The sequence below is a fragment of the Anopheles moucheti genome, chromosome 3 (assembly GCF_943734755.1).
Source record: "Anopheles moucheti chromosome 3, idAnoMoucSN_F20_07, whole genome shotgun sequence".
NCBI classification, from domain to species: Eukaryota; Metazoa; Arthropoda; class Insecta; order Diptera; family Culicidae; genus Anopheles; species Anopheles moucheti.
The window spans coordinates 56,318,717-56,344,813 of NC_069141.1; the positions used below are offsets into that span (position 1 = coordinate 56,318,717).

The 26,097-nt window shown below is 43.8% G+C and overlaps 2 protein-coding genes across 12 annotated transcripts in view; both read left to right on the top strand.

The window, feature by feature from the left end:
• The first annotated feature begins 14,648 nt into the window (after positions 1-14,648).
• On the top strand, positions 14,649-19,349 carry LOC128303928 (uncharacterized). Of its 11 annotated transcripts, none has more exons than XM_053041021.1 (4): positions 14,649-14,778; positions 16,230-16,651; positions 18,981-19,095; positions 19,329-19,349. In XM_053041021.1, the coding sequence occupies exons 2-3, from the start codon at positions 16,589-16,591 to the stop codon at positions 19,077-19,079; spliced, it is 162 nt and encodes a 53-aa protein (XP_052896981.1). In that variant the 5' UTR covers positions 14,649-14,778; positions 16,230-16,588; the 3' UTR covers positions 19,080-19,095; positions 19,329-19,349. The 11 variants fall into 11 exon arrangements, with proteins under 11 accessions (XP_052896981.1, XP_052896983.1, XP_052896984.1 ...); XM_053041023.1 differs by having other exon boundaries at positions 14,681-14,778; positions 16,198-16,651; XM_053041024.1 differs by having other exon boundaries at positions 14,726-14,800; positions 16,198-16,651.
• Positions 19,337-26,097, top strand: part of LOC128303927 (protein still life, isoform SIF type 1) — a 98,021-nt gene continuing 91,260 nt past the window's right edge. Inside the window, exons 1-11 of the mRNA XM_053041019.1 lie at positions 19,337-19,464; positions 19,644-19,828; positions 19,888-20,006; positions 20,825-21,023; positions 21,092-21,238; positions 21,481-21,746; positions 21,819-21,909; positions 22,005-22,218; positions 22,294-22,513; positions 22,585-22,801; positions 25,881-26,064. Of these exons, the coding sequence (XP_052896979.1) occupies positions 19,358-19,464; positions 19,644-19,828; positions 19,888-20,006; positions 20,825-21,023; positions 21,092-21,238; positions 21,481-21,746; positions 21,819-21,909; positions 22,005-22,218; positions 22,294-22,513; positions 22,585-22,801; positions 25,881-26,064 (1,949 nt within the window). The 5' untranslated portion in view covers positions 19,337-19,357. The remainder of the gene's footprint in view (positions 19,465-19,643; positions 19,829-19,887; positions 20,007-20,824; positions 21,024-21,091; positions 21,239-21,480; positions 21,747-21,818; positions 21,910-22,004; positions 22,219-22,293; positions 22,514-22,584; positions 22,802-25,880; positions 26,065-26,097) is intronic.

The window sequence follows — 26,097 nt, forward strand, 5'->3', positions numbered from 1 at the left end:
AAGTAGTGGCGATATGGTTCTCTTTAGCGCATACAAACGTGTAGATATATGTAAAACGGTTAGAGATTATCAAGACATTATCAAAATATGTTCCAAAAACCAAAACAAAATGTTACAACAAAATACCTGGAACGGTGAATGAGAATTTCGTTGGATTAAAGCAAAAGGGCTATAAACGATTCGTACTTCCATGCTAGTTAACAAAAAATGAGTAGCTGGAAAAAAAATCAGAAGCCCAGAAGAATGCATGCGGGCCTCGAACGGAATAACACCAGGCGGTGTAATACCGGGCGTGCAAACCAGTGAAAGCTTCGTCAAAGCACCCGGTGATCGGGATCAAAGGCCTCCCCGTTTTGTCGTGTGCGGCTCCACCATCATGCCAGGCCAGCCAGGACGGGAACGGTTCGGGCCCGTTCCACTGCAGTCGCCCCATACCAGCTTCTGCCGTGGAATTCTTCCGTTTGAAAGTTTTCATTCTGCGAAATATGTCTACTATGCCGAGATCGCTCGATGTTCTACGCGTTTCTGCACGCTGCCGGCCGTGACGCACCCACCGTCCCGATGGTTTTTGCTATCCGGCCGGAAATGCGGGAACACCCGAGGCCCGAGATTGGGTTTAAAAGTATGCGGATTCGTCGGTGGTGGTGACGGTGGCTGACAGGTGTTATGTAATTGAGAGTAAGTGGATGGTAAAGAATTTGAAAACGAGAAAAATTGAAGGTCGTTAATTCGTTGCATAACGCGAATGGGCCAACTGCTGGTAACTGATGCATTTACATCAAACGGTTGCCGTACAATAAGGTACTAATCGGTTAGAGAAACTGGGATTTTGTTTTCCTAGAAGATTCCGTTATCCTACCAAGATAAAATAAGCCCAAAAAAACAACACCAAATGTATATTTTATTCCAATAATATTTAAACTTCTACAAAGTACCAGGCGTCCGCTTTGCTTAACCCACGCAAAACGGTTGACCTTTACTTGCGCTAGCGAAAACAACATCGTAAAAGCACATCGTACAGCTATCCTGATGCTGAATTATGATCGAAAGCAAACGCCATGAAACGTGCTGATACATCCTAGCGTCTTCATTCCCGTGATACGAATGCACCAATAAACGCAGTTGACGTTCATCTGTACGCGCGGAAATACACATAAAAAAATCGTTTGCGTGTGTGTGTGTTTTGTGTTTTTTTTATTTGTGCAATAGAAAGAAAACTCTCCAACCGAACCGAAAGTCAGCCGCACCCGTCGAATAACCTACATACCGGGCACCATAGTAGCAAAACAGCGAAGGAATGGGGCGAGGAACACGATACGGTGGTCGATTTTCCCTGGTATCCGATTTCGGCATTACATCGTATCCCGAAAGACAATCTCGCAGAGAGTGGATCGCTTCACCTGCTGCCGGAGCAGGCACAACAATTTCAGGACAAAAAAAAAAGAATCGGATGCGTTTTCGGGTACGCGGGTATGATAAAAGAGTCCGTGTGATAATAGACAACCGAGGCATCCGTGCTCGCGCTCTCACCAGAACCGGCCGAAGTTCGGTTCGGACGCGCACGACGAACGGTGCCGTCTGTGCGAGCACGAAACTAAATAAATAAAACTATTTTTACTCTCACCGTGGATGGACGCACCCAACGGCCGCAGCAGCAGTCAGCAGCAGTCAGCAGCAGCACTACTGGCAGCACCATCAGCAGTTAGAAGCGGACACGCTGTGACTTCGGTGTGTACCATCCGGTGCTGCTCAGTGTTGTGCAGTGTGTCTGTGTGTTTGCGTGTGTGTGCGCGCGCGCGTACCATTGTGCGAACGGGCATTTAAAGGCAAGTGTGTTGTTTTTGTACGCGGAAACCAATCTTGGTTCTAGTAGGCGGTGTACTTTCCCATTCTGTCAATTCACTTTCGCTGCGTATCGCAAACGACCGTCAAAAGGGAAGGGACAACCGCGTAGTAAAGCAAGCAAAAGAAAAAATATCTTCGCATGTGTTTTGTTGGTGTTGTGGCAAAGAATCGTAATCCTCGCATGATTACGCTGTAAAACATCACAACAGCAGCAACAACAGCAAATGGTGGCATATATTTGAAAATGAAATCGAGAGAGCATCAGCGTGTGTGTGTGTGTGTGCGTGCCGTAGGTTATGCTAAAGTGAGTGTCGATACCGTGCCGTGGAACTTCCGGTGCCTGTGACCCGCCCAAAACGTGAAGAGAAGCATAAACCTTGTGTGTGAGACCAAATCAAATAAAAAAGAAAAACAACAACCCTTCCTCCAAAAGAAGCGAACACAGCGGCCACATCCTGCAACGGGGAATTTTGGGGGGTTATTGAAACCTGCTGTATGTACTGCAGCTTGGTAAATCCAGCTGTTGATATAACACGTCATTAGATGTGTAGTTGCATCCTAGTGGGCGGTGGCTTTTGGTGATCACTTCTTTGGAAGACGTCTTTGGAATTCGGGATATGGCTGTAAGGATTTTGAACTGGCTGGAAGTTTGAACAAGAAATAGGGTTTTAAGATGGAGTCACGTCAATATCCTGTCAGAGGTTAATTCTAATAGATGATGTAGCATGTAACTGGATAAAATTAGATAACTTAATCAAATATTTAAAAAAAAAACCTTGAAGAATTCTTGAAGAAAATACTTGAGAAATCGGCAGTTCATTTCACTATTTCGCTCATTCCTCGGAATGGAAAATTTATTCGATATTGCTGCAACTAAAATGTTCCAACAAAATCGTCTTTTCCCGTGTGCGTGGTTGATGTTTTTTTGGCCAGCTTCCAAACGCGTTTCGCTCTGTACCGTGCCGTGATCTGAACCGGAAGCCAGCGGAACGACCACCTGGTTGCCCTGAAAGGGATGGGCCACGCGCGCATTGCTACTAAGCGAAACTACGCTCGCTTGCTTTACGTCTCAAGAAAACGTCGTCCATCGTCTAACGCTTGCGGTGCGTGAGAGTGTGGCGTGCGTGCGAGAGATCGCGAGATCAGAGATGAGAAAACAAACCGTTGACATCTTCCGATGCTTCCGATGGGAAGCATAAGTTGGATGTGGGGGAGGGAAGGGAGGAAGGGGGTTGGTGGGGCGGGTTTAGTGACAGTAAGCGACGACAGCCAGCATCATGTCCGATGACGACACAACGGAGGTCGGGAAAACCTTCTCCTCACCAGAGAACGAGAGAGATAGAGAGGGAGCGAGAGAGAGCACAACCAAGCTAGAAGGCGAGTGAGAGAGCGCGAAATGTACGTGTATGTGTGTGTGTGTGTGTATGCGTGTGGAGTTGAGAAGATGGTTTTTGGGGGAGATGAGAAAATTACATAATATTTTCGTCCTAATTGACAATTGTTATAAATTATACAGTGCTACACTTCGCTTTATCGTCGGAACGGAAATCGAGCGGCAGGGAACAGGGTGCGTTGCGTGAGAAAGGAAACACTGGAAACGCTAGAAAAGAAAACCGCTGCTGCTGGTGGCCACCGTGCAAGGTGTATGCAAACAGGTGGGGCAGCAATTTGCACCCCACAAGAACATCGCACACGGGAGTTTGGGGCCTCGTTCGTTGCAGCAGGCGCGTCAATGCAAAGATGGTTTTTGTTACGATTCCTCAAGCACACCACGATTTTGGGTGTGTGTAACGTTGGTAACGCACGTTCTCAAAGCTGTGTGTGTGTGTGTGTGTTGTTACCATTTGGGGATTCGCAGTCTAGCAGTGAATGTGTTTTCCGTTTCCTTCTGGTGGGTTTTGTAAGGAAATTTAGCGACGTATTGTAATGTGATTTGAAACCTTTTCCCCCACAAAAACGGCAGATAATCGGTGAGTGAAAAGTTCTGTGAGTTAAGGGTGAGTGTGTGTATCGGTGTATGTGTTTATGAGTTTGTACGGATAACAAAAAAAAAATAGATACCCCTGTGAAGGCCAGGAGCGAAGGGTTGTAAAACGCGGAAGTGTCCTAGCACGCGTTAAGGTGTGTCCAGGAGGGAAGGAAAAATCCCCAGCACAAACAACTTGCCTCAACAAAATAAATCCTAAATCCAGTGAGCTGGATAAGGCAACTCACACACACACACACACGCACACATACAAAAAGGGATAGAAAAGCACTGACAGCGACAGGAGGAAGGCCCCCGGGAAGCTTCCATCGCGTGTGTCCGGGGTGTGATAGTGTCATCGGAGATATTGACCAGCGGAAGGCATTTGACATCGGGCAATAAGGCAATCGGGCCAATAATCCAATTAACATACCGGGCCGCTAATATCGAATATTGCCTCGTTCGAAGAAATACAATCACACGAAAGCAGACGCAAAACAACAACAGCAGCCACCACATCGGAGGCCTTCATCCTGTCACCGCCATCCCGGTACGATCAACTCGATTCGATTTTCACTCGCGTAACGGACGGGAACCGTAGAGGTGAGTGGTGCCATTCGGTCTGCGTCTGTGTGCTACACCGCTCCACACCGCTTTGGCCTACCGTTTTCTTTTTTGTTTTTCGCTGCGCTTTTGTTCTTATTTCACTCTCTCGCTCTGCGATTGTTATTTGTTACTTTGCAGCTTATGGGCATGGTGAGGTTTTATGGGTACGGCTAGGACGATTAGGACTGCATTAGGATTCGATTTCCACCCATTACCCCGACAAAACACCCGGGGCTATCGGGTCAACATCCTACCATGGTGACGTCACGTGGGGTGGTGGAGGAACCCGCAGTACGGCGCTCCATCCGTCTCCTGCTCATGTGTAGGTGGGGTCGGAGTAGGCGAGAACACGAACGAGAACCGCATTAGCATTCAGGATGTCGTTCGCGTTCTAGCAATGAGAGATACTTTCCTATTGACCGGTGGTGTGGTGTGTACATTAAACTTTATTGCCCATTTTGCTTTTTCCTTCGATGGGGCAAGATGGGAAAAGGAGGGGAAGTGGGAAGGGAGAAGGCCGCGAGTGTGTTGAGACTACGTAATCAAGCAGGCATCGGCAGATACGATCGGTGGAAAGTCAGGAAAAGCAAACATACGTCCCGCTGGGTGGCGCAACGCAAGGGGTTACCGCACAAGGTGAGGAAATGGAGAATGACAAACAAAATGGAACATCAGAAATCAAAGAATCTCATTGGTAAATCATTGAGCAAGTTTAAGCAAACCGTACGGGAATGCATGAGCGCTGCCCATTGGCTCACGAGAACGATGGGAAGGAAGTTTGCGCTTGCATTTAAATTTCAGATCCACTATGACTTTATCGCATTCTGGCAATGTAATTATTGTAAGTGAGTCAATAAGTGAGTCGATATTTAATTTGAGTTCAGTTTACAAAATCTCCTACAGTTTAGCAAACAGGTCTCACACTCAGAAAGTAGCTTACAACGGACACATGCAGATCGAATCACGCAAATGTTTAGGTGTCAACCATTGGACTGTTCTTAATCCTGGTTGCAAGGCTAGAACCTAACAATCCTCGGTACAGGTGTTATAATTCCGAAGGGATTTGTTAAGGACACAATATTTTGACATAAAATAGGACATGAAGTATCCTTTTCTGGAACCACGATTAGAAGAAAATCAATTAAACCTTACAATCATAACGTTGAAGTCAACATTTATTTAGAAAAATTCAACTATTTAACTGTCTTAATGATCTTAAACTATAACTTTGTAAATAAAACCTCTGCAAGGATTAAATTGAAAGATTATCGAAAGCTTTTGTTTAACATAACTTATCCGCTTAACAGCGTTTAAGCCCTCAATCTTAAAAAGGCATTTAGAAATCTAATGGAAAGTATGATCTGTTATGATGAATAGAAGTCTTCAAGGTAGTAATGAAGTCAGCATGTGGCGCGGCTCATTGCAATATCACAGTCGACTAAGCTTTTATTTACTTGGTGTGGTAAACCAAACATAGCTATTGATCACAAATAAACAATCTGTATCATATCTTTAGCGGTAATGGAGAGTAAAACTGCTCCCTTCTACTAATTTGTTGGCAAAATACCTCTTTGATGGAGAAAAGTGGCAGCAATAGGAATATCAGTCGCCCAAAACGACAAGTGACTTTACAATCCTTTTCATATAGCGTGTACTTGAACCCGTGAATATCTGCTAATGAAAAATATTTACAAATTTTCTTACTTATATCCTTATTATTATGTATTCCATTAACTATTACCAGCTTATTGCAATATGTAAGCAGCTGATCAGACTGATTAGACTCGTAATACGATGTACGAAACTGTTGATTTTCGATGTTGATGCACATCGTTTAGAAAACTCTTGCTGATATTGGACAGTTTATTGTACTCTTTGTACCAGTTTCAACAAGAATTTCAATAATCAACAAAAAAGGTAAAACATGGAATTTTAAATAGTAGATTCTTTGAATGGCATCGCTAAATGCTTTTCTATCAATTTTACTGATTCGAACAATGTTGAAAAATGTTTTAAAATACTGTTTATTGAATTAGATAATTTACAGTGCCATAATTAATAATAATATATTAATATAATGCGCGTCAGAGACATTCGCGCTACTACGGTCTTTGAAATAATTGAATTTCCTTTATCACATCGTTGATATCTCGTGTTGATGGATCGCAAGTTTATATTAATGTTCCAAAAACCTTTAAAAATGATATACTTAGATAATTACAATGATGATGATAAAAATGATAATAATAGATAATTAGAAAAATCATACGAAAATAATTTTTTAACTTTGAGATCAATTTTTGATTTTTAAAATTCGCCTATTTCGTATTTGTGTAACGCGAGTGTCGCCAAAATCTGAAGAAGACTGTACTTTAAAATATGTCTAAAACAAGCAATGAAATTCTTAATTATGAAATTCTTGGTAATTGCTACATTTACAACGTCTGCATTGGTTAAAAAAGTTATGAAATAAGCAAAATAAAATACACGATAAGGATTAATGCCAAAAGAAAAAAAAGCGTACTATAAAATCCATGATTCAAATGAATATAAACATGACATTAACATGAATATGAATAAAAAAGAGAAACAAACTCATACAAATATTGTTCCGCGTATCGTATTCACGATGCATTGGTTGCTGATGCCACCGTGAAGCCATTACAAACGTGTAAACAATCGCTAGACAGGTGCTGATAGCGCATCCAAGCTCCTTTATTTAAAGAAATTCTAGTCAATCGAGATTCTCTTGCGCTGCGGATAAACCGAACCACTCTCTGCGTAGTTCATCATTGTTGGGCAAAGAGTACCCTCCCGATGGTATGCAACCATCAGCTGCAACTTCACTGCTGCCGATCATTCATCCCCGGTACGAGCCACCTTCATCACAAACAATACTCATCAACCACAATGGCCACGGTTGGCATGAGCTACAAACGGAATGCATTCATCATTCAATCAGGAGAGGTCAGAGTCCATCAAACGGACAAATGCGCACCCATCCACGGACCAGACCAGACCAGACCGGTGCAGGAGCCAGGAGTTTGTCAAGCCCCCAAGTGTGATGGCTGGCGATGGGCTTTCGGTGATCATGCGAGTCGTTTCAGCTAATTAGAATGCTCGTTCGCAGCCGCACGAGTGTATTCCATCGCATCGCAAAGCAGCCACTATGCACTACGAGCTGCATTCGAACCTCTCGGGGTTGGAAAACCGTCGTCTCCCGTGGCACGGTGGAAATGGTCCGGTGCAACGAAACCAACCATCCAGGATGCATTCATTTGTCAGCACCAAACCGTGCACATGTCACCCGTTCTGTTCTAAGGGTGGTCTAGGGCAGGATGGGCATGTGCATGTGGAGCTGGCATAAAGGGTGGAGATGACTAGCCCGGGTTCGTCCGGTTTCGAAACATTAAAGCGCTCTTCCTCCGTCCCACCCGCAACAGCGCCAGTTCCGTGTGACTTCTTCCGTGACTATGGGGCGCGGTTCATGGCACTTGGAACACGCGACCCACTCTTCTCTTTCGGTACGCTCGGCCGCAGGAGAGAGCAAGAGCGTGAGCGTTTTTATTGTATGATGGAAAGAGAGAAAATATTTAGAAAAAAACAGCAATAAAAGGACATCGTTGCGTTGGCACCACACACCCCACACACCGATGCGACACCCCCGCCCTAGTGGGGCGAATGATTCGCGACCGGTTTCTTATCGTTTCGCGTTTCCGTACGATGGAGACGACGACGACGACGACGACGACCGTCGAGTACAATGACGGCGACGACAAGTCAATTGTGTCGAGAGGTTAACGGGAAGCTCATGTCCTAGCACCGTTTGCCGATGTTGCATGTTGGAACTGCACTGTTTGCGCTTTATGTGATCGTCCTTCCGTGGTACGTCCTCCCCACAATACCTGTTCTCCATTTTCTTTGGAGTCATGTTCAATGGCCTCAAAAAAAAAAAAACGTTGGCCCGATGGAAAAAGAACCCAAGCAGTTCACTTCATTGTTGACTCAACCAGCAGCAGCGTAGCTTTCCAACGGTCTGCCTCGGTGACTTGGTCACGTCAACGGTTTGCTTGCGTTCGGTACCTTCAACTCTACGGTGCCTGTCCCTGCCAAAGGGGGGTTGTACATGTCATCAGCCTATTTCAATTATGCTCAAGGTCGGGCAGGACACCGGAGGTCGGGAAGCGCCACTCACACAAAAACTAGGTCGAGATGGTCGGGCGGAATGCGTGGGCGAAGCGCACGGGAATGAAACGCATCGCTTATGCAATAATGTGCATGTGCATGCACAAGCAGGGGCCCGTTGAAAAGTGGATTTTGTGGCAGCACGATTATGGCACACGCTGATCGCACACCAGCATCGGTCGTGTTTCGGTGTGATTCGGTTTGTTCGGTGCTCGTTAAAAGCATCAGAACCGTATCGTTTTTGGTGTCGTCGGGCAACACAAAAAAACGGTGGGGGAAAAACCCGAAAAAAATTACATCCACGGTGCTACCAGCATGCATTATCTCGACTTCGCACTAGAACGGACAGATAAGGCAGTGTTTGATCACGTTTATGCTACATTAGGCGCGCTTACGCCGGATGCGATTGCGTCCTATCCGCAGGACTTTCCGCTCTCGTTATTTGTTCGATTAGGCTTGGCAGATTGTAAAGGACATCTTAAATCTCAGAACTCACCCTCAAAAGTCCGATCGCGCCCTAATGTTTGCCTTCGCTTTTTTTTATCCCATTTCAGTACCACCCGCCAATTCATGAGATGCTGTTGCAGTAATAGATCGTCATGCTCTATTTTGTTCAACTCCTGTATACACCTTGAACCCGTAAGTGATCGTCCATCAAATCGAGTGCTCTCTATAGTGTTACAGATGCCCATGCTGCCGCAGCATATTGATCGATTTTGTTCCGCGCGTGGACAATCCGTGCTGCTTCGGTTCCAGCGCTTCCGGTTGCTTATTTATTTCCTCTTTATTTGGTACTACTATATGTATGAGTGTGTGTATGTTTTTTCTGTATTTTTGTTCTTGTTTTCTATTCTCTTTTTTCGTTTCGAAGCTGTTTCGTATTATTGGAACGATACGATTTGTTTTTTCGTCCTTTCTTTAAATGTTCGCATAATTGTTGATATACTGTGTTGATTGCGATTCGTTCTTTTCTTCCTTTTCTTTTCTCCTTTTTGGCTCCGTTTCTCGATTGGTTCTTTTACTGCTACGGCGGCAATCATCATCATCATCACTACAACTACTTCTACAACTACTACTACTACTACTACTGCTACTAATTTGCGTGGCCGCGTGCCTGTTTTTGGCCACTTCACCATTGATTGCTATCATTGTGCCATTCGATGTGTGCGTGTGTGTTTTTGTGTACGTGTGCTATTATGTGTGTTTTATCATAACATCGCCCGTCATGCATCATCAACCGAACATTCATCTCGGTGTCATCGTGCGATGCATTCGCTAATGCGCCAGCAGCGCTAAAAGCCAACTTCATCAACTTCATCTACAAAGTAGCGGTCATCGCCTGTTTGTGAATGTACATTTTTTAACCGTTTTGCCCTATCTTACGTTTCTCTCGCTCTTTCTCTCGATATCTGAAAAAAAAGGTGTGTTTCATTGCCAGATGTTATGTGTGTATATAAGTGCGTTAGTATTTATGTGTGTTGTTCATCATCTTAGACTAGTCTGTGCAGTGGGTCATCGATAGGACGATCATTGAAGTCACTCTTTGAACAAGCGTTTTGAATAATGGTGGAGTTGCATCTGACACATATTAATGCTGGAAATGTCAACGAATTTCCCCAAATATTTAACTTAAAATAGTAAGAAGTACCAATGTTGACGCTATTCATCCAGTTTAGAATGTACAGATTTGTTTGGAGGATCTCTTTTTGGGAAAATGCTTTAAAATGGTCAAAAAAGAGTCAAGTTGCATAAGGTTTATATAGTGCGGTCGACCACACATGGATCAAATAAGAAAAACATTCAGAAAAAGCTCATATTTTCACGTCCAACAAGACGCCATCATGAACTATCTCATCTGTATCTAGTTCCATCTCACCCTCATGTTGCGAGAATGTTTCATACCGAGTAACAGTAGAGTAATCAGTGCATAGTATTTGTGTGTTTAAGTATTCATTGTTCAGTTCCGTTTGATTGGATGTGAGAATGAGTAAGTGTTTATTTGTTTGTTATTCTTAAACGATGCCACAATGTTTGAAGTCCGGCATCCACAGTAGATAGAGCAAGTCATGAAATTGTGCGAAGGAAACTACGGACATGGAAACTACACATCTGCACAACAATGCTCAAAACTACGCCCAAGTATCGCTATACAAATAAGTCTAACAATCGCCCAAAAGAAGCTTGATGTAGGAAGAAGAAGAGATGAGGAAAAAACATTGAAATCAATATCCGATTTCTATCGGCATACCGTACGGTATTAATCATACAATACATTTTCTTTGTAAAACCTTCCTCCATGCCTTCCTCAACGGCGTCATCCGCACAGAACACGCTGCTCCAACGGGCAGATATTTATAAGCCATTTTCTATTCCCCAACGCAGCGTTCCATTCAAACTCCGTTCCTAAGTTAGTTACAGCAAAAGGCTCTTGAGCAGGGCATGGAACTTGAATGCCGCATCCCAGAGTGTCCTCTGGAGTGCACGGTTTGAAGCAGGCTCATGCCAGCGGTACGGTTCTCCCGAAAGAGCACGTCGACGGCACACGACCGCACTGAAGAAGCACAGCGTCATCGCGTTTTGAAGAGAGCCCCCTGAAGAGATTTGGTCAAGATCGCCGAACGAACAATGCGTTCCATAAAATTGCTCCATCCCATCATACATATTAATAATCAAACTGATGAGCCTTGAGGACATCGGCTAAGCTCTTGCCACACGGTACCGGCACCGTAAAACCGGCACGGGGCATGATTAAATGTGTCCTTTGGCGTGTTCGCTTTGCCACCCAACCGCCCAGCCGAGGCACCGGGCACCGGAAAGTTCTGAGTCAGGCAAATGTAATGGCGCTAAAGTAGCGGCGCTTCCCCGTGGTAGTCAACTTTTCCAGGGGGTTGATGGGATCCCTTGTAACTTTGCAACTAATCAAGGGGTGGAGCGAGTGCGGCGTTGGTGGTTGTGACTCTTTTTCGGTTGTTGTTTAATGTAGTTACATTTACACCGCCGACCCCCATCACCACTATGATGCTACTTACGATGTAATAAAAGCGACGTAAAACGCCCGAGTTCGAGAGTCGGTGTAATAGAGTTGTTTTTGATTTGCTGTCTTTGCCATTTGCAACCATCTCTCACGAGGTAGCGATTCTACCTCAAGTGGGAGCCTGTGCGCTGTGTGCTTTTTCTTTCTCGGGGTTTTGCTTTTACCTTTTTTGTTTGCTGCTGCTGCTTGCGTTGTTGTACACAATGCTCCAGAGACAAATGATTTTATCACTTTATGGTGGTTAGGTTTCGCGGGTGGTTTGCTGCGCGCTCACAATTTTGATGTACGATTTATTGTGATGTAATGAAAATGGATTTGCTGGTTAGTCTGGGTGGTGCAATAAACCTGAGCACAACAATAAATGATCATAGAAATAGATCCAATTGAAGTGATGGTAGCGGCAATGCTAATACCACACGGCCAAAACCCCAAACTACCGCCACGGTTCGTTCCTCGGGGTTTTACGTCGGCGAAAGTCATACCGCACAATTAGTGTTGCCTTTTCATTGGAAATGCAATGTTCATCTTTCGAACGAACGTATTGTTTCGGTGCGGCAGGGTTGCCAAATGGGGATTGTTCTGTTTGCTAACTCGCTTGTCTAAGTTGGATGAGATGGGTGTTGGTTAGTGCAGTGATTGTTTAGTATCACAGCACAATAACGCTTGTGTGGTACGGCATGATAAAAGTTGTACAACTGATGTGGTTGTGTATTCTTGCTTAGGGAAGATGACGAATCCGAATAGTGACAAGGGAAAAGTAAAGTGCATCTCAGTGAAAAGGGTTTGTTAATTTACAATGTAAGAGAAATTCTGATGTTCTCGCCTTGGTTTTCTGAAAGAAAACTTTCAATTCACTGGGAGGTCTAAAAGATCACTATGAGACGCTAAAAAAGCTCTAAAGCTCAGTTTTTCGAAGCAGTCCAAATAAAAACATAGCAAATATCCTTTCCATCTTGAAACATTCCTAGTTGGATTACACAATATCATGACATTTGGAGTAAGATTAGTAGTTCTGGTCTGTGAATGGCTAATAATAGTCTGATTTCTGTGTTCCAGATCTCTCATACTGCTCAATCTGCTTGCTCAGTGCTTCAACAAGAAGCAACAAATTGATTGCTGACAAAAGACACTTAAAGTGCTTCAGAAAAAAAGCTTTAACAAACTCACAAGACATGTTTTAATTATTGAAAATGTTCGCCACATAAACATAAGGCCACAATTTTAGAAAGCAAACCAAATGTCACGAGATCCTTATAAAAAGTGTCTTCACAAAGTTTAACTGATCTATCAACTACATATTTTGTGTATTTGTATTTGTTATTGAATTAATAAATCCTACGAACTGTAAGTTCCCCCAAAAACATGCATTTACAACTGTTGCATATTTTTCCATCAAATCAACTCGAACCAAACTTTAAGACCACTAATAAAAAAAATAAAACATGAAAATAATAATTTTAAAATTTGGTCTTAAATATACGTCATTAGGCACTGAGTATCCAGTGTTTCGGTAGCGAATTTGATAGCGGCACCGATCGCACTCGACCGGATCAAGATAAAATCCCATCTGGATCGTTCCTTGGGTCGCAAGGACTCTAGTATGCTAGATCGCACTCATGATCCCGTCGGTCGTTTCGCCAAGAAGAAAAGAAGAACCATTTAAACCACCAACCATTTAATACATGAGATTATCAAAACAAAAAAACACATCTGGTGAAAAAATATGCAACAGTAACAGCGTAAAAATGTGTAAACAACATTAAGATACGTGGTTTTTACTTAGTGAAACCTAGTAGAACATCACTTTTTGTTCTTGCGACATCTTCTTGGATTACATTTCTCCCCTAAGCATTTATTTTCAATTTTTAACATTTTGTAAAAAGAGTAAGCTGATTGGTACGAGTGGAGCAACTTGTTCCACGTGTTTTATATGCTTCACTTTGAAGTAATGATGTTTCCGTATTACTTTACGATTTAACGATCTGAGAAGAATTACAACTATTCAAAGTTATCTTCTATGCTTAACATGATGATTCTTCATGTGGTTTGAAACAGTAGTAAAGTATTTTACAACAGGTTTTAACGTGCCATATCGAGAAATAACGCAAACGCAAACAAAAGTAACAGCTAAATAGTGGAACTGACGGTGGTTGTATTTTTTGCTCACATACCGTACGTTCGCACGTGCGTGTGTGTGTGCGCGTTTGTATGTATGATGCGTTTGTAGCATAAAGCACATCCATCCATCGCAATCGTCATCGTTGGGCGAATTCGTGAATGAAATTTTTGTTTACTGCAGGACACAAAATAGATGACGAGAGCAGCGGTAAGAGCATAATAGATGGATAGTGCCCGATACTATCACAGAGAGAAAGAGAGCGAGGCAGAAAAAGAGAGAAAGAGAGAAAGGGAGAGATTAAGAGAAAGGAAAAACGCACGCAATAGATGCACACGGGAGAAATACTATGGCACTTTTGTTCTGGCGGCCCACTTCTCGAATGCTCGCGAAACATGGCAGATTGGTAAAAAAAAAATTGGTTACAGGACGACGGTTGCTGTGTTGAAGCAATGGGGAAACCCCCGATGTTGCTTCTCACTTCCTCCAAACGGTAGCGTAGCGCATCCAGCATCGCTGTACAACACGGCACCATAGCAACCCTCGCCTGCGCGCATAGTGTAACGGAAAGGGTGGGTCGGTTGGGGCGAACCAAAAATCTCGCCAGGACATTCTCCGCCTCGGGTGGCTCTCATCTCGATGTTCTCTCGCCGCTCTCGCGCGCGCCGAGCGATGGCGATGGCTGTGTGCGTGCGTTCACCTAGCGCAGCATCCGGACGGGATTTTCCACCCGTACACGGTGCTGCGTGTTTGTGTGGTAAACCACTTGCGAAAAGGCAAATTTTGCTTCTGCTCCCGGAATGCCAGTGCCCAGAGTGCTGGTGTGTACGTGTGCGAGCGAGCGGTGAGCGCCAGTGAGGATAGTGACACAAAAAAGTAGGGCTTTTCAGAAGACAGCAGCTCGTTGAACACTGGTGCGGAGTTTTTTGGGGCTGGAAGTTGTACACTTCACCGAAGTAAACGAAGCGAACTTGCGACAGCATTTCGCTCGGAGCTGATAGTTTAGTGCATAGTATTAAGCCAGCAGTAAGCTTTCCCGTGTATTCCCGTGTGTGTTAAGGGCTCGGTTGCGGATTGAGATTGCGTGGGGGAGATCGGTTTTGTTTGCTCGGCGGAAATTAGGTTATGACAGTTTGCGCTGCTCCCCCGTGGGCACCAGTGAGGATTCGAACTCAGTCGCTCGTGAGTCGTTTATTGGGACACGCACAGCTCATCGTGGAAGCTGCTGCGGTGCCCGTATTTCTTCGCATCATCAAGCAATTGTAGGCAATCGTTTGGTGGACACGTGGAGATTTTTCTGCGGGAATCGATTAGTCAGCAGCAAGTAGACATCGCTCCCCCAAGGCGCAGACATCAGTCGTGTGGTCACAACAATTTTGTCATCATGCACACAGCATCCCTTTCATGAGGTGAATTTGCGCGGTGAGCAGTGAGAAAAGGTATCCTATCCTTGCTCACGGTGAGCCGACCGAGCCTGAGCGACAGACGGTGTGTGTGTTTTTTTTTGTACGGTGTTGGTGAGATGCACGGCGAGCTGAGCGTGAATCGGGAGGCTGTGCTTCTTCTCACGCACTCATCGATCGATCGAAAGTGGTTGCGCCGAGAGCCGTCGGTGTGTGGTTGTGTTTCTCCCGTACAGGCGTGTGTTACTTTTTGTGTGCGGACAATCTCCAGCACAAATATGTGAAAAATACCCGATTTCGTTGACAGTTTGGCACGCGATTTTGAAGTAGATTTTTCCGCACGGTGTGTACAACACCCGGGTGCGTGAGAAGTTTCCATTTCGCGTTAGTGTGTGCGTGTGTGGGGGGAGTTTTGTGAATGCAGATCCGTTTTCCGTGACGTATTCGGGGTGTTGGTTTGCTCCTAATGGAGGAAGAGTTTTCACGAGTTCTGTGTGACGGAACATGGTTCCCCCCCAAGGAGAGGGAAGGACGAACTCTGTAGAAGAAGAACACTGTCACCATCGGCATTCCGGACGAAGGAAGAAAGGGGTTCTCTTCTGCGAGGCTTTGGCAATATAGAACAATTTGTAATCGTGATAAGTTGTATTCTTTTTTTTCTGTTTTATTTTAAAAGAAGGCATTTTCCCATTTCATTTGTGACTTTTCTTCGCGATCTGTGCTTCCTTTAAACTGGGTGTGTTTGACGCATAGCTTTCTTCCTCTTAATATTCGTTTGTTTTCCTGTTCCTAATTGACAACAGTTCCCTGACACCCATTGCGATAGAGAGAGAAAGAGAGTCGGAAAAGCAGAAGCAGCCCGAACGAGACAGAAAAGCCAGAGAGCGAACGAAAACAAGCACGCGCGAGAGACAGAGAGAGAGTGAGAGATAGAGACAAACAGAGAGAGTGAGAGAGAGAGGGTGAGCGTGTGCAAATATATGTTCGTGCGTGTGTGTACGTGTATGATTGAAAAGTGCTAAAATTTTTGCTTTATCTTTAGAGGGAAAACCCTCGTATTTCATATTCTTCTAGCTGTATATAACAAATACGAAAAGTTAGTGAACTTTTTATACCCCCGCCCCTTCCCCTCGAAGTCGACCCCCAACATTTGGTGTGATTAGCCAAAGAATCCAATCGCTGCTGCTATGAAACTAACGTAATATAACAGTGCAAATAAGAGAGAAAAAAACATAATAACACAAAGAAAATCAAGCGAAACACACGAAAGCAATCTTTCAACTTGGCAGTAAAAAAAAAAACACAAAAGAAACAAACAAACAAACAAACAAACAAACAAATAAAACGGTGGCCCTAAACGGTGCGAAGAAGCAATCCCGGTTTTGAGCGTTCTCGGTGAACACAGTGCAAGAAACACACACGCGTAAGACAAAATGGGAGCTAAGGGTAGCGTAGAGGCTGCCAAGATGAACGCCGATGGCTGGGGCCACTTCGAGGTATGTTTTTTACGATACGATTTACGTTTTTTGTTTCACCCCCTCACCCCCTTTACTCTTATGGATTTTCGCTATTATTTCTGTCCAGGACGCACACGTAGCATCCTTTTCGAACTTCTGTTTTTCTGTTTTCTTCTATCTGTTTCATTTCTGACTCGTTCTAATCCAACGACGTTTTACGTTACCGTCCGGTGTTTTGCTTTATGGTTTAATCAAATAAAACAAATGTATAAACAGTAAACAGCTAAATTTGGTGGTTTCGTTGCGTTGCACGGGCTGCAACACGGTGAACGTTTGTTCGAAAAGAGGTCCATAGTTATAAAACAAAGATGCCAATAATTAAAACCAAAACCGTATTCCTTTGGGCTAACAAACTACTAACGATGCGTAAGCTCCCCTAGGAAGCGTAAAACAATGTCCCACCCCCTTTAAGAAGTAAATCAGTACAAGAAGCTAAATATTTAACACCACTTACACAAATCCTTTTTTGTTTTGTCTGGAAACATGCTAAATAAAAACCACCCCCCGCAAATGATTACAATAATAAACCCCTTCGCCGACAGTTGAAAGGTGCATAAGTAAACACTACACTATGAGAATGATGTGAAACAATTCGTGCTTTTTTTTGTTGCGAATGAGCTCTCTGGTACATACCATAAAGAACGGAAACTCAGCGCTACTACGATCGCGACAGGTTTTTGCAGCTTTTTTCCCCCGAATGTTTTCTACTCGCCTCGCTCTCTAGTGTACAAAGTTTGAAAGTCGCTCGTGTTTGTTTGTGTGTGTGATTTTTGTATGTTTTATGTTATGTTTTGTTTTGTTAAAATAAAATTTGACATTCTGGTTCTTAGCGTAGGAGAGTGCGTAATGTCCCCCCTCCCATCGGCCCTCTTTGTGCTGTATTGGTAGTCTTTTTTTTCTGTTCTAAATACAAAACGGAGTTCGATTTGTTCTGTTGTTGCTTTCTGTTTTTGTAATTCTTAAAAATTGTTGCTAGATAGTGCAAAAAAAAACATCTACAAAACCTCCATTTTCTGACCCCATCTTTTGCACATATTTGCGCAATTCGCCCATGCGTTTGCATCCGTCGCTGCTTCATTATACGCGGAACAATCATCACCCCCCCCATTCCCACCCCACCAAAGGGGTTGTGCAATATTCTGCGCTTGTGTGTTTGCGTGTCTCTGTGTGTTTGTTCCAGGTGGTAGCATCGTGCGATCGAGTTCTGCGTTCTTTATCGAGCGTTTCGCTTTTCGGAAGCTTTTGAAGCGGTTTTGCTTTTACTTTCTACTGGTAGTTTTGGTAGCGCTTTCATACGTAATCTTGTGTAAATAGCTCAAAAACCAGAACGACCCATAACCCGGTTGTTGGTGGTTGTTCATGAACCATCACATCATGTTTGCTGAATTTTACCATCATTCTCACACCGTTTGTACCGCATTGTACAGCTCATCGTAGTTCTGCGTAGCCCGAATTATAATCTCATTCTCAAAGCTCATGATAAAATAAATTAAAAAATCAAACTCATTTAAAGTAATTATTGGATAATCATTCCTTTTTCCGTTTCCCAATGAAGCTGCTTCCACGTCTTGTTTTTAGCCCATGCATGAACTTCATCTGAAATTTGCAAAGGAAACCCACAAGCATGAAACATTCCCTCACTAATCCTACTAACCCCTGAGTGCCCAAGAACATTCCGAGCCCCCGAAACGGGTTGTTACGTTCAATCCATGCCCGAAAAGTACCAATACCTAACGTGAATTACGAAACATGCAGCATCCATGTTGAGATTTCCCACCGTGTGCATCAGAATGGTTGGCCTCCGGTGCCATTCTTCCTAATCTCACGCGCAATTCGGCCTTCCTGTCGATGGCTGCTCAATGCCAGAACGAAGGAAGGTTGTATTAAATATAAATTTAGGTCAACTCGGCTGTCGCTCCGAGCGGCCAAGTGAGCCATGCCCTTCTCGCAAGAAAGCAGCAATTGCAGCCCATTGTAATCAGTGTATGCAGTGTGCAGTGTAGGGAGAGTTTAAAGTTTATAAATTCACACATACTGCTGCCGTACTGCTAGGTGGTTATATTGTATGCTTTTGAGACATGGATTGAACGTGGGACAACGCCAGCTCCCGCCTCCGGGTCCGATTCCGCGTAGGTTCCCCACCCCATCCCAGTCACGCCCTTAAGGTCGCCCTCGAAACCGCCACTACCCGACTGCTCCCGAACTGTGTGTGCACAATTCCCCCGTGGTGGTTACCCGTAAGCCCTTTCGCAAAGCTACGTTTCGTACTAATACACTACGTTGGCGTTGCGTTTTTCTTCCATTATAGCGTGGCAGCCGTCACTACAGCCACAGACATAATCAACGGTCCCAGTCGTTGAACCGAGGCCAAGCTCTTTCACGGGCCGATGTCAGTGGGATGTGGTGACAGCAAGGAACCTCAGGTAACGAGAAGACCCCGATACACCAGCGCGCTGCAGATGCGAAGATGCGAAATGGCAAAACGTCCGTATTCCCACCGGGCCACTGCGTCTTCGTAATCCTTCACAGCTAGCAATCGCTACTACTAATTCCAAGCCCATCGCGTGCCTACCGGAGGGAGAGAACAAAAAAAAACCCCTTCGCCTGTGCACTCACTCGAATCTGTACTCATTGCCGTTCTTTCGTTTCTTCACAGGAGGACAGGCTGGGTGCCCAAGTTGCGCTATGGGTAATAAACTAAGCTGCTCGTGTGCACCGCTTATGCGGAAGGCATATCGTTATGAAGATTCTCCTTGGCAAGCATCCCGTAGGCGGGACGGCCATCTCCTGAGGTACGTCGGTTCGATGGTTCTGGTGCCGTGTGGGCAAGATTAGGAATAAGTGGAAAAGCGGCAAACTTTTCACATCCATATTTTTCCCACACAACCAAACGGACCAGTAGAAGACTAATGCTGCTCATGTTACTAAGAAAACGGTGACTAATCTCACTGCTGTCCGTTCATTATTACAGGTTGTGGGCGGAAGTGTTTCACGTGTCAGCCAGCGGTGCCGGCACAGTCAAATGGCAGCAGGTGTCGGAGGATTTGGTACCGGTGAACATCACCTGCATTCAGGACTCGCCCGAGTGCGTGTTCCACATCACCGCATACAACAGCCAGGTGGATAAGATCCTTGACGTACGACTAGTGCAACCGGGTAAGAGACGCGATCGTCGATGGTAGCCACAGGCTGACCGAGTCCGCTTCTTGTTCTAGGGACACGCATCGGGCAGGCCTCGGAATGTTTCATCTACTGGAAGGACCCAATGACGAACGATACCTGGGGCCTGAACTTTACATCTCCGATCGATGCCAAACAGTTCCGTGAATGTTGTGTAAGTATAGCTAACGATCTTTCATCTAGTGCGCTACTACTTCTACTGCTGTTACTACTACTTCTGCTACTACTGCTACTACTATTCCAACTATACTACTACAACTACTGCTACTCTTACTACCGCTTCCAATGGTCTGTGTGTTCTATGTGTACGATGAGTGTACGTGTGGTCGGCCACACGCTGCCCTCGGCCCGTTCTATCCTGCTTGATTGTTTACGTGTGTCTGTACGTGTGTTTGTGCGTGTGTACGTATGAAACGTAGCTGTTCACACCGTGAGGGTCACGACCACAAGATCCAAGGCTTTCCTACCACACACACACATACATACAAACTCACTGTCGCGCAACTCACTTCGTTAATGGACGAGAACCGCATCAACCTACTGCTGCCTGTGTCTATCTTCACACCTTTCCCGTCTACTCTATTTCTACCAACTACTGTCCTATCTCTAAACTATGCTGCTAATAAAATGTTGCACTATTATTTGTGAGTTAATGAGCATCCGTTCCCCCATCGAATACGCTAAACCGGAACACGTTCCAATTAAACTCCATCTCAAAACCCTACGTGTCACTCGTTCGAATCCAATCCAAGAGACGTGAACCACTAGCGAGGGTTTAGCCTTCGTGCACTCGCGATACTGTTCATCATTGCCTGGTTCAGCTACTGCCGGCACCTCACATTCACATTCCGCTATTCCTTGTCACACGTTCCCGCACCCGAACACCCACATCTCGCTACCAGTGTCCAGTCCGTTGTGCCGTCTTCCCGCCATAGCCATTCATCACCCTAATAATAGTGCGACGTTTTACAGTCGCCTTCTTTCAAATTTTCACGAAAGGCCTCCTCAAGCTATTCACTAAAACTTGATCCACCTGGGAAGGGCAAGGTTAAGACGAAGAGGAAACCGCTCAGCACACCGGCGAGCCCGTCGCGAGCCCGGGAACCACAGTGCACCTGCATGACCGCCGAACAGTATGCCAGAATTCGGGCCCAGGATCCACGGTATCGCGGTAAGTGACAAGAATGGTACAGATCCATGGTAACAAGCTAATGTGCCTTCTAACGCTTCTGTTTGTAGGATCATCCACCCTACCGAGGGCTACGAACCGGGCCACCGAGACGGAGACACTTCGTAGTGAAAAGATTGCGACGGCCACCTCCAGCACCTCACTGTACGACAATGTCGGAGCTAACAATACTCAGGGAAATACCATCAATAGTCAAGGTATGAGGTTCGGTTAAATCCAAATTTAGCGTAGGTAATTCTGGAGCTAAGTAGGTAAGCGTACAATATGCTTGTACGAATATAAGAGATATTGTGTCTAAGGGCCCCGATAAGATGAAGCTAAAAAGGTATTCTCCAAAGTTTTAGATTGTTTAATGCAATGAGGTTCTGAATCAGATTCAAATTCAGAAAACGATTACTGACGGCCTAACCATCACCCGTTGATTTGTATTTTACAATAGAAACTGGCCACAGACAGACAAAGTCCCAAGAAACAAGTACAATGACCAATGTTGGCACAGTCACCGGAACGGCCGTTACGCAGAACCATGTCGGGTCGCAGATCGGGCAGGATGAATCAGGCTCCACCATGGGCAATCAGCGCCCGGAAGAAACATCCAAATCGGAGGGGACACAGGCCGGTGGTACGTTGCAGCAACCGGAACGATCAACCAAAACCACCTCCACCGGTACCGGCACTAGAACGAAGGACTTCAATGAAGAAATGGTAAGCAACATTCTCCATCCTGGAGCTGTCGACCTCTTTCACTAATATCTATTTCATCGCGTGTTTCTACAGCCTCGTGACCAGCACGACATGCATCACAACATCATCAACAACAACACGGCTAGACGAAACAAATCCAAAAGCACTGAGGATATGAATGTTGGTTAGTGTGAAGGTTTTGGGAAAACTGTTTGCTGTGCTATCGAACTGACGGTGGTTGTCCGTGATTGTAACTGTTCCGCTTTGTTTCACCTTCAGATTCATCTACCATGAAGCGCATGCTGAAACCGATGCCAAGTGCCGAAAGTCCCGTGACATCGCCGGAGATGGGCAGACGTCGTTACAATTACTATAACTCCGCAACCAACACTCCTCATACGCATCAGCACACTATTCACAATGCACATATGTTAAACAATAATGGCACCATTTCACGTAACGCTAGTCAGAGCTCCCGCTTCTCTGGCTCAAGGTACGTATCCCTTTCTCGATCAGTGCAATCGTACCAATTGGTAATGCCGTACATGTTGGAAAATCTCCGTTGCAGATCGTCGCACGAAATAGGCAGAGGACATCAGCACGGCGGACGTGGGCTTTATCTAGAGCTGGAGCGCGAGCGAAGCTGTGTGGAGGGTTCTCCCCCATCGGATAACGTGATGTTCGACAATCAGTGCTACGCCACCACGCCCAGTTCGAGCAATGGCAATTCGGATCAAGATCAACCACCGTACGGACGGCAGAGTGGACGACACTCGCATCACCATCAGGTAGTGTAGGCTGGCAGAGCAGTCGATGAACGGCCGTCACTAACATGTACTACTGCGTATCTATCTTTTAGAACCCCCCGAACGTTACTCCTACTCCGGGCTCGCCAACTTCACGGTTGCTGCTAGAGTACGAGATGCATCTGAGGAATACGCTGGCAAAGGGTATGGATGCAGAGTCGTATAGTTTGCATACGTTCGAAGCATTGTTGTCGCAGAGCATGGAGAATTTGGAGCTAGCCGAAAGCTTGCCCGGCTCCAATCAACGAAGCCCATACCCCATTCGTAGAAGTAAGTATTTGATGGGAAACTTTGGTGTACAATAGACGTGAATGGTACGAAGTCCGATGAAGTTTCAGCATTCATCTGCCATCTTGATGTTGTTGTTGATAAAAGAATGGAATGTCCTTACGAGAATTTTCTCCCTTTATTGGAGATGGGATTTTCTTTAAATCTCGTTGGCGTATTGGCAGGTTATTCGAGATTTTAATCACCCGTAGAAGCAATCTGTTCATAAAATTGTTATGAGAAGTAACGTCCAGTCGAAATTTTACCAATACTGGATGTTTTGTTGAGCCGAACATGATCTATCGGAGTATTACTAAGTACTTCTTATGCATGGAGTATTATCAGTTACTTTGCGCAATATTAATGACAACAATGTAATTATCCAAGATTCTTTACCAAAATCAATCTAATATACACAAGTGTGCTTATTAGTTCACACTCGTCTTATAATCAAAATGCAGTCACTGTATTATTTCTTTTTATTGTTGATCATTTCTTTCAATTAATGCAACACATCATAATTATCGTACGTTTTATAAAAAGGGACAAGTTTAATTTATTTTTACACTTCGTGCTAGAAGTATTTCTGAACCAATATGTTGTACACTTCACTGAATATAAATCAGTTCGAAGAACATTTTACTACATTTTTAAATTTGGCTACAATTTTCCGTCTTTTCAAAGACAAATCACATTTATGTTGTTATTAAACATTTAAATAAATAAATAAATATTGTTGATATGGTAATATTTCAACGAATAAATAAAATGCTATTACAAGTATGGTAATTGCTAGAAGGGTTCTACACATTAGCTAGATCAAGATGATCAAGATGTATTGATTTAATGGCTTATCGTTTAATTTAATTCAAATTAAATTTTACAAGGCTGCGAAATGTTTACCAATCTACGGATCAACTGAAAAAATATGCGTGAAGACAGAAAATCAATCGCTCAGTTGAAATAGATAATATGGATTTCATGAATATTATTTTGTTGGATCACTCCAGACGATTATTTAAAAGAAGCCTGAGAGTACTACATTATTTCAAGAATTGTTTGTTATTCATTGAATTAAACGTTTAAAATCATTTAAAACATCACAATTTAAAACATAAGTATATTACTTTTTTAATAAGGACATTTGTAGGGACATAAATGACATGTATTTCTCAAGATTGCAGATATTCAATACTATCGATAGGTCACATGCGTGCAATGTGGAACTACCTTACTAACATATCGATGTGGTGCCATTTTGTTTTTCTACTTGTTTGATTGTACAAATATTGTGATGTTGATGTGGTCGAATTTTGAACCTATAAAGACAATTTTGATGAATTCTTTATTGTTGTCGATACTGTTTGATCGATTACGGTTACAACAATATATTAATGAATTTTGTATGATAGTATCGTTGTAATAACTTGCTTATATTGATAAATTTGTATTACTTTATTTGTAACTGCACAAGCTCGGGGGTTTTGATCTTCTATTTATGGTTTTCTGCAGATCTACATGCTACGTGAGATATGAAAAAGTTAGGTAAAAGTTCTACCATGTGAAAGACCCGCACCTCTACTACTACCACAATGGCCTATAACAGTTTTTATGCATCCATTCTTAAACCATCATAGAATATGCCAAATATCCACTTATGCTAAAAATGTAACAAACCGACATTCACACAAATTTTTATTAACTTCTGTGAGAGATATTCTCACGTAATCACTGGCTGTGATTCGGAATTTTGTAAATTTTGTTACTTCACTAAATGGACTGTGTGTCTCGGGCTCCGTTCTGTTTGATACTGTTTATTCACTTGTCAAGAGAGTTCATTTTACAAAGAGTTCATTTTACAATGCTCGGTATCGATTGTCCAAAGTGTCTAATTCAGTTCTTAGTATGAAATATTTCATGAAACTATTTCCTTTCAATTATTGCAAATTATTCCCAAATGCAAATGCAAATTCCCTTTAATTTTCCACAACTTCCTTGGGGAAGTAATTTATTTTTCAGATTAAACATATGCTTTTTTCAAACCAGTATTTATCAGCTTTTAGATCAGCTGTATGAAAGAATATCAAATTTAAAGGTTTTTTTACGAAATATTCTTCGATTCGAAATAAAATTTTTCTCAAAAATTTTGTTATTTAAAGCTTGAGACAATATTAAGCAATTCAAATATTGACGTTCAAATTGATCTACATGTGGATACAAAATCTTCAAACATCATGTTATTATAGAATTAAGAAAAAATTGTGTTTGTACTGCAAACGCAACTATGGGTTGTGTTAAACAAATAAGCGTCCCTTTGAATAATCTATGCCTCGCTTTTCAGCTTCAAAATGATTCCTTATCGATAAATTGATTCAAAACTAAGCGAACCATCACCTTTCCCGTTTAATTTAGGCATAAAAATAGCCTGAACGAATCAAACCCCATCGTGTTTGCCACTCTGGGTTGTTTACACTGTGAACATAGAATGTGTTGTGTAAGGAACGAGCGTTTAATTACGGACCATCAAAAGGATTAGGGATCCTGTAGCGACGGCATTGACTAGAACGACACAATTTAATAACCTCTACCTGCAACACACATCCACCTTCGTCCACTTATGGCATCCACCTTCACTACAACGTTCAAAGCGGGCACCTGTTACCGTCGGATGCCGCTGTTACACACCGACCAGTTTGAACCAAATGGAGTTGAAAATTTTTGAATAATTGATTAAATTTGATTTGAACAGTATTCGGGGCACAGACACAGGGCCGCTTCGGTTGACATTTTGGTGCCGATGAGTGATGGGTTTAGGTGTGGCGAGGAGGTTGAACGGAAAAGCACTCTGCTAGCGAAAGGTAATTTGCTCAGCGTCTTTTCCCATCCGCATCCCACACAGGGAAGGTCGGATTAGTTTGTGGAAATCTTCCCATTTTGCAGCGCCAAAGCTCTCGGGAGCTCTTTCTCGGAAGGAAATTAATTTTCGTAAAAACAGCAACCAGTTAGCAACTTGCGTGATGTGATTTCAGAACCATTGTTTCTTAATCCCTGCTTTACGACACCCTATTCTGTCGCTTTACAGGCAGTGCCAAATCATCGACACTTCCGCTGCCACACCGACTGGGCGGAAACGGCGAGCGTCCGGTGACAGTTCGGGAGCGTGATCGCGACCGCGACGGATACTACAGCGATCGCAACGAGCTGATACGTGAGCGTGAGCGAGATCGTGACCGAGACCGCGGTTACCTTAGTGACCACAACTCGAAGTAAGTGTGCTGAGATAGAGGGCTCTGTTCTGT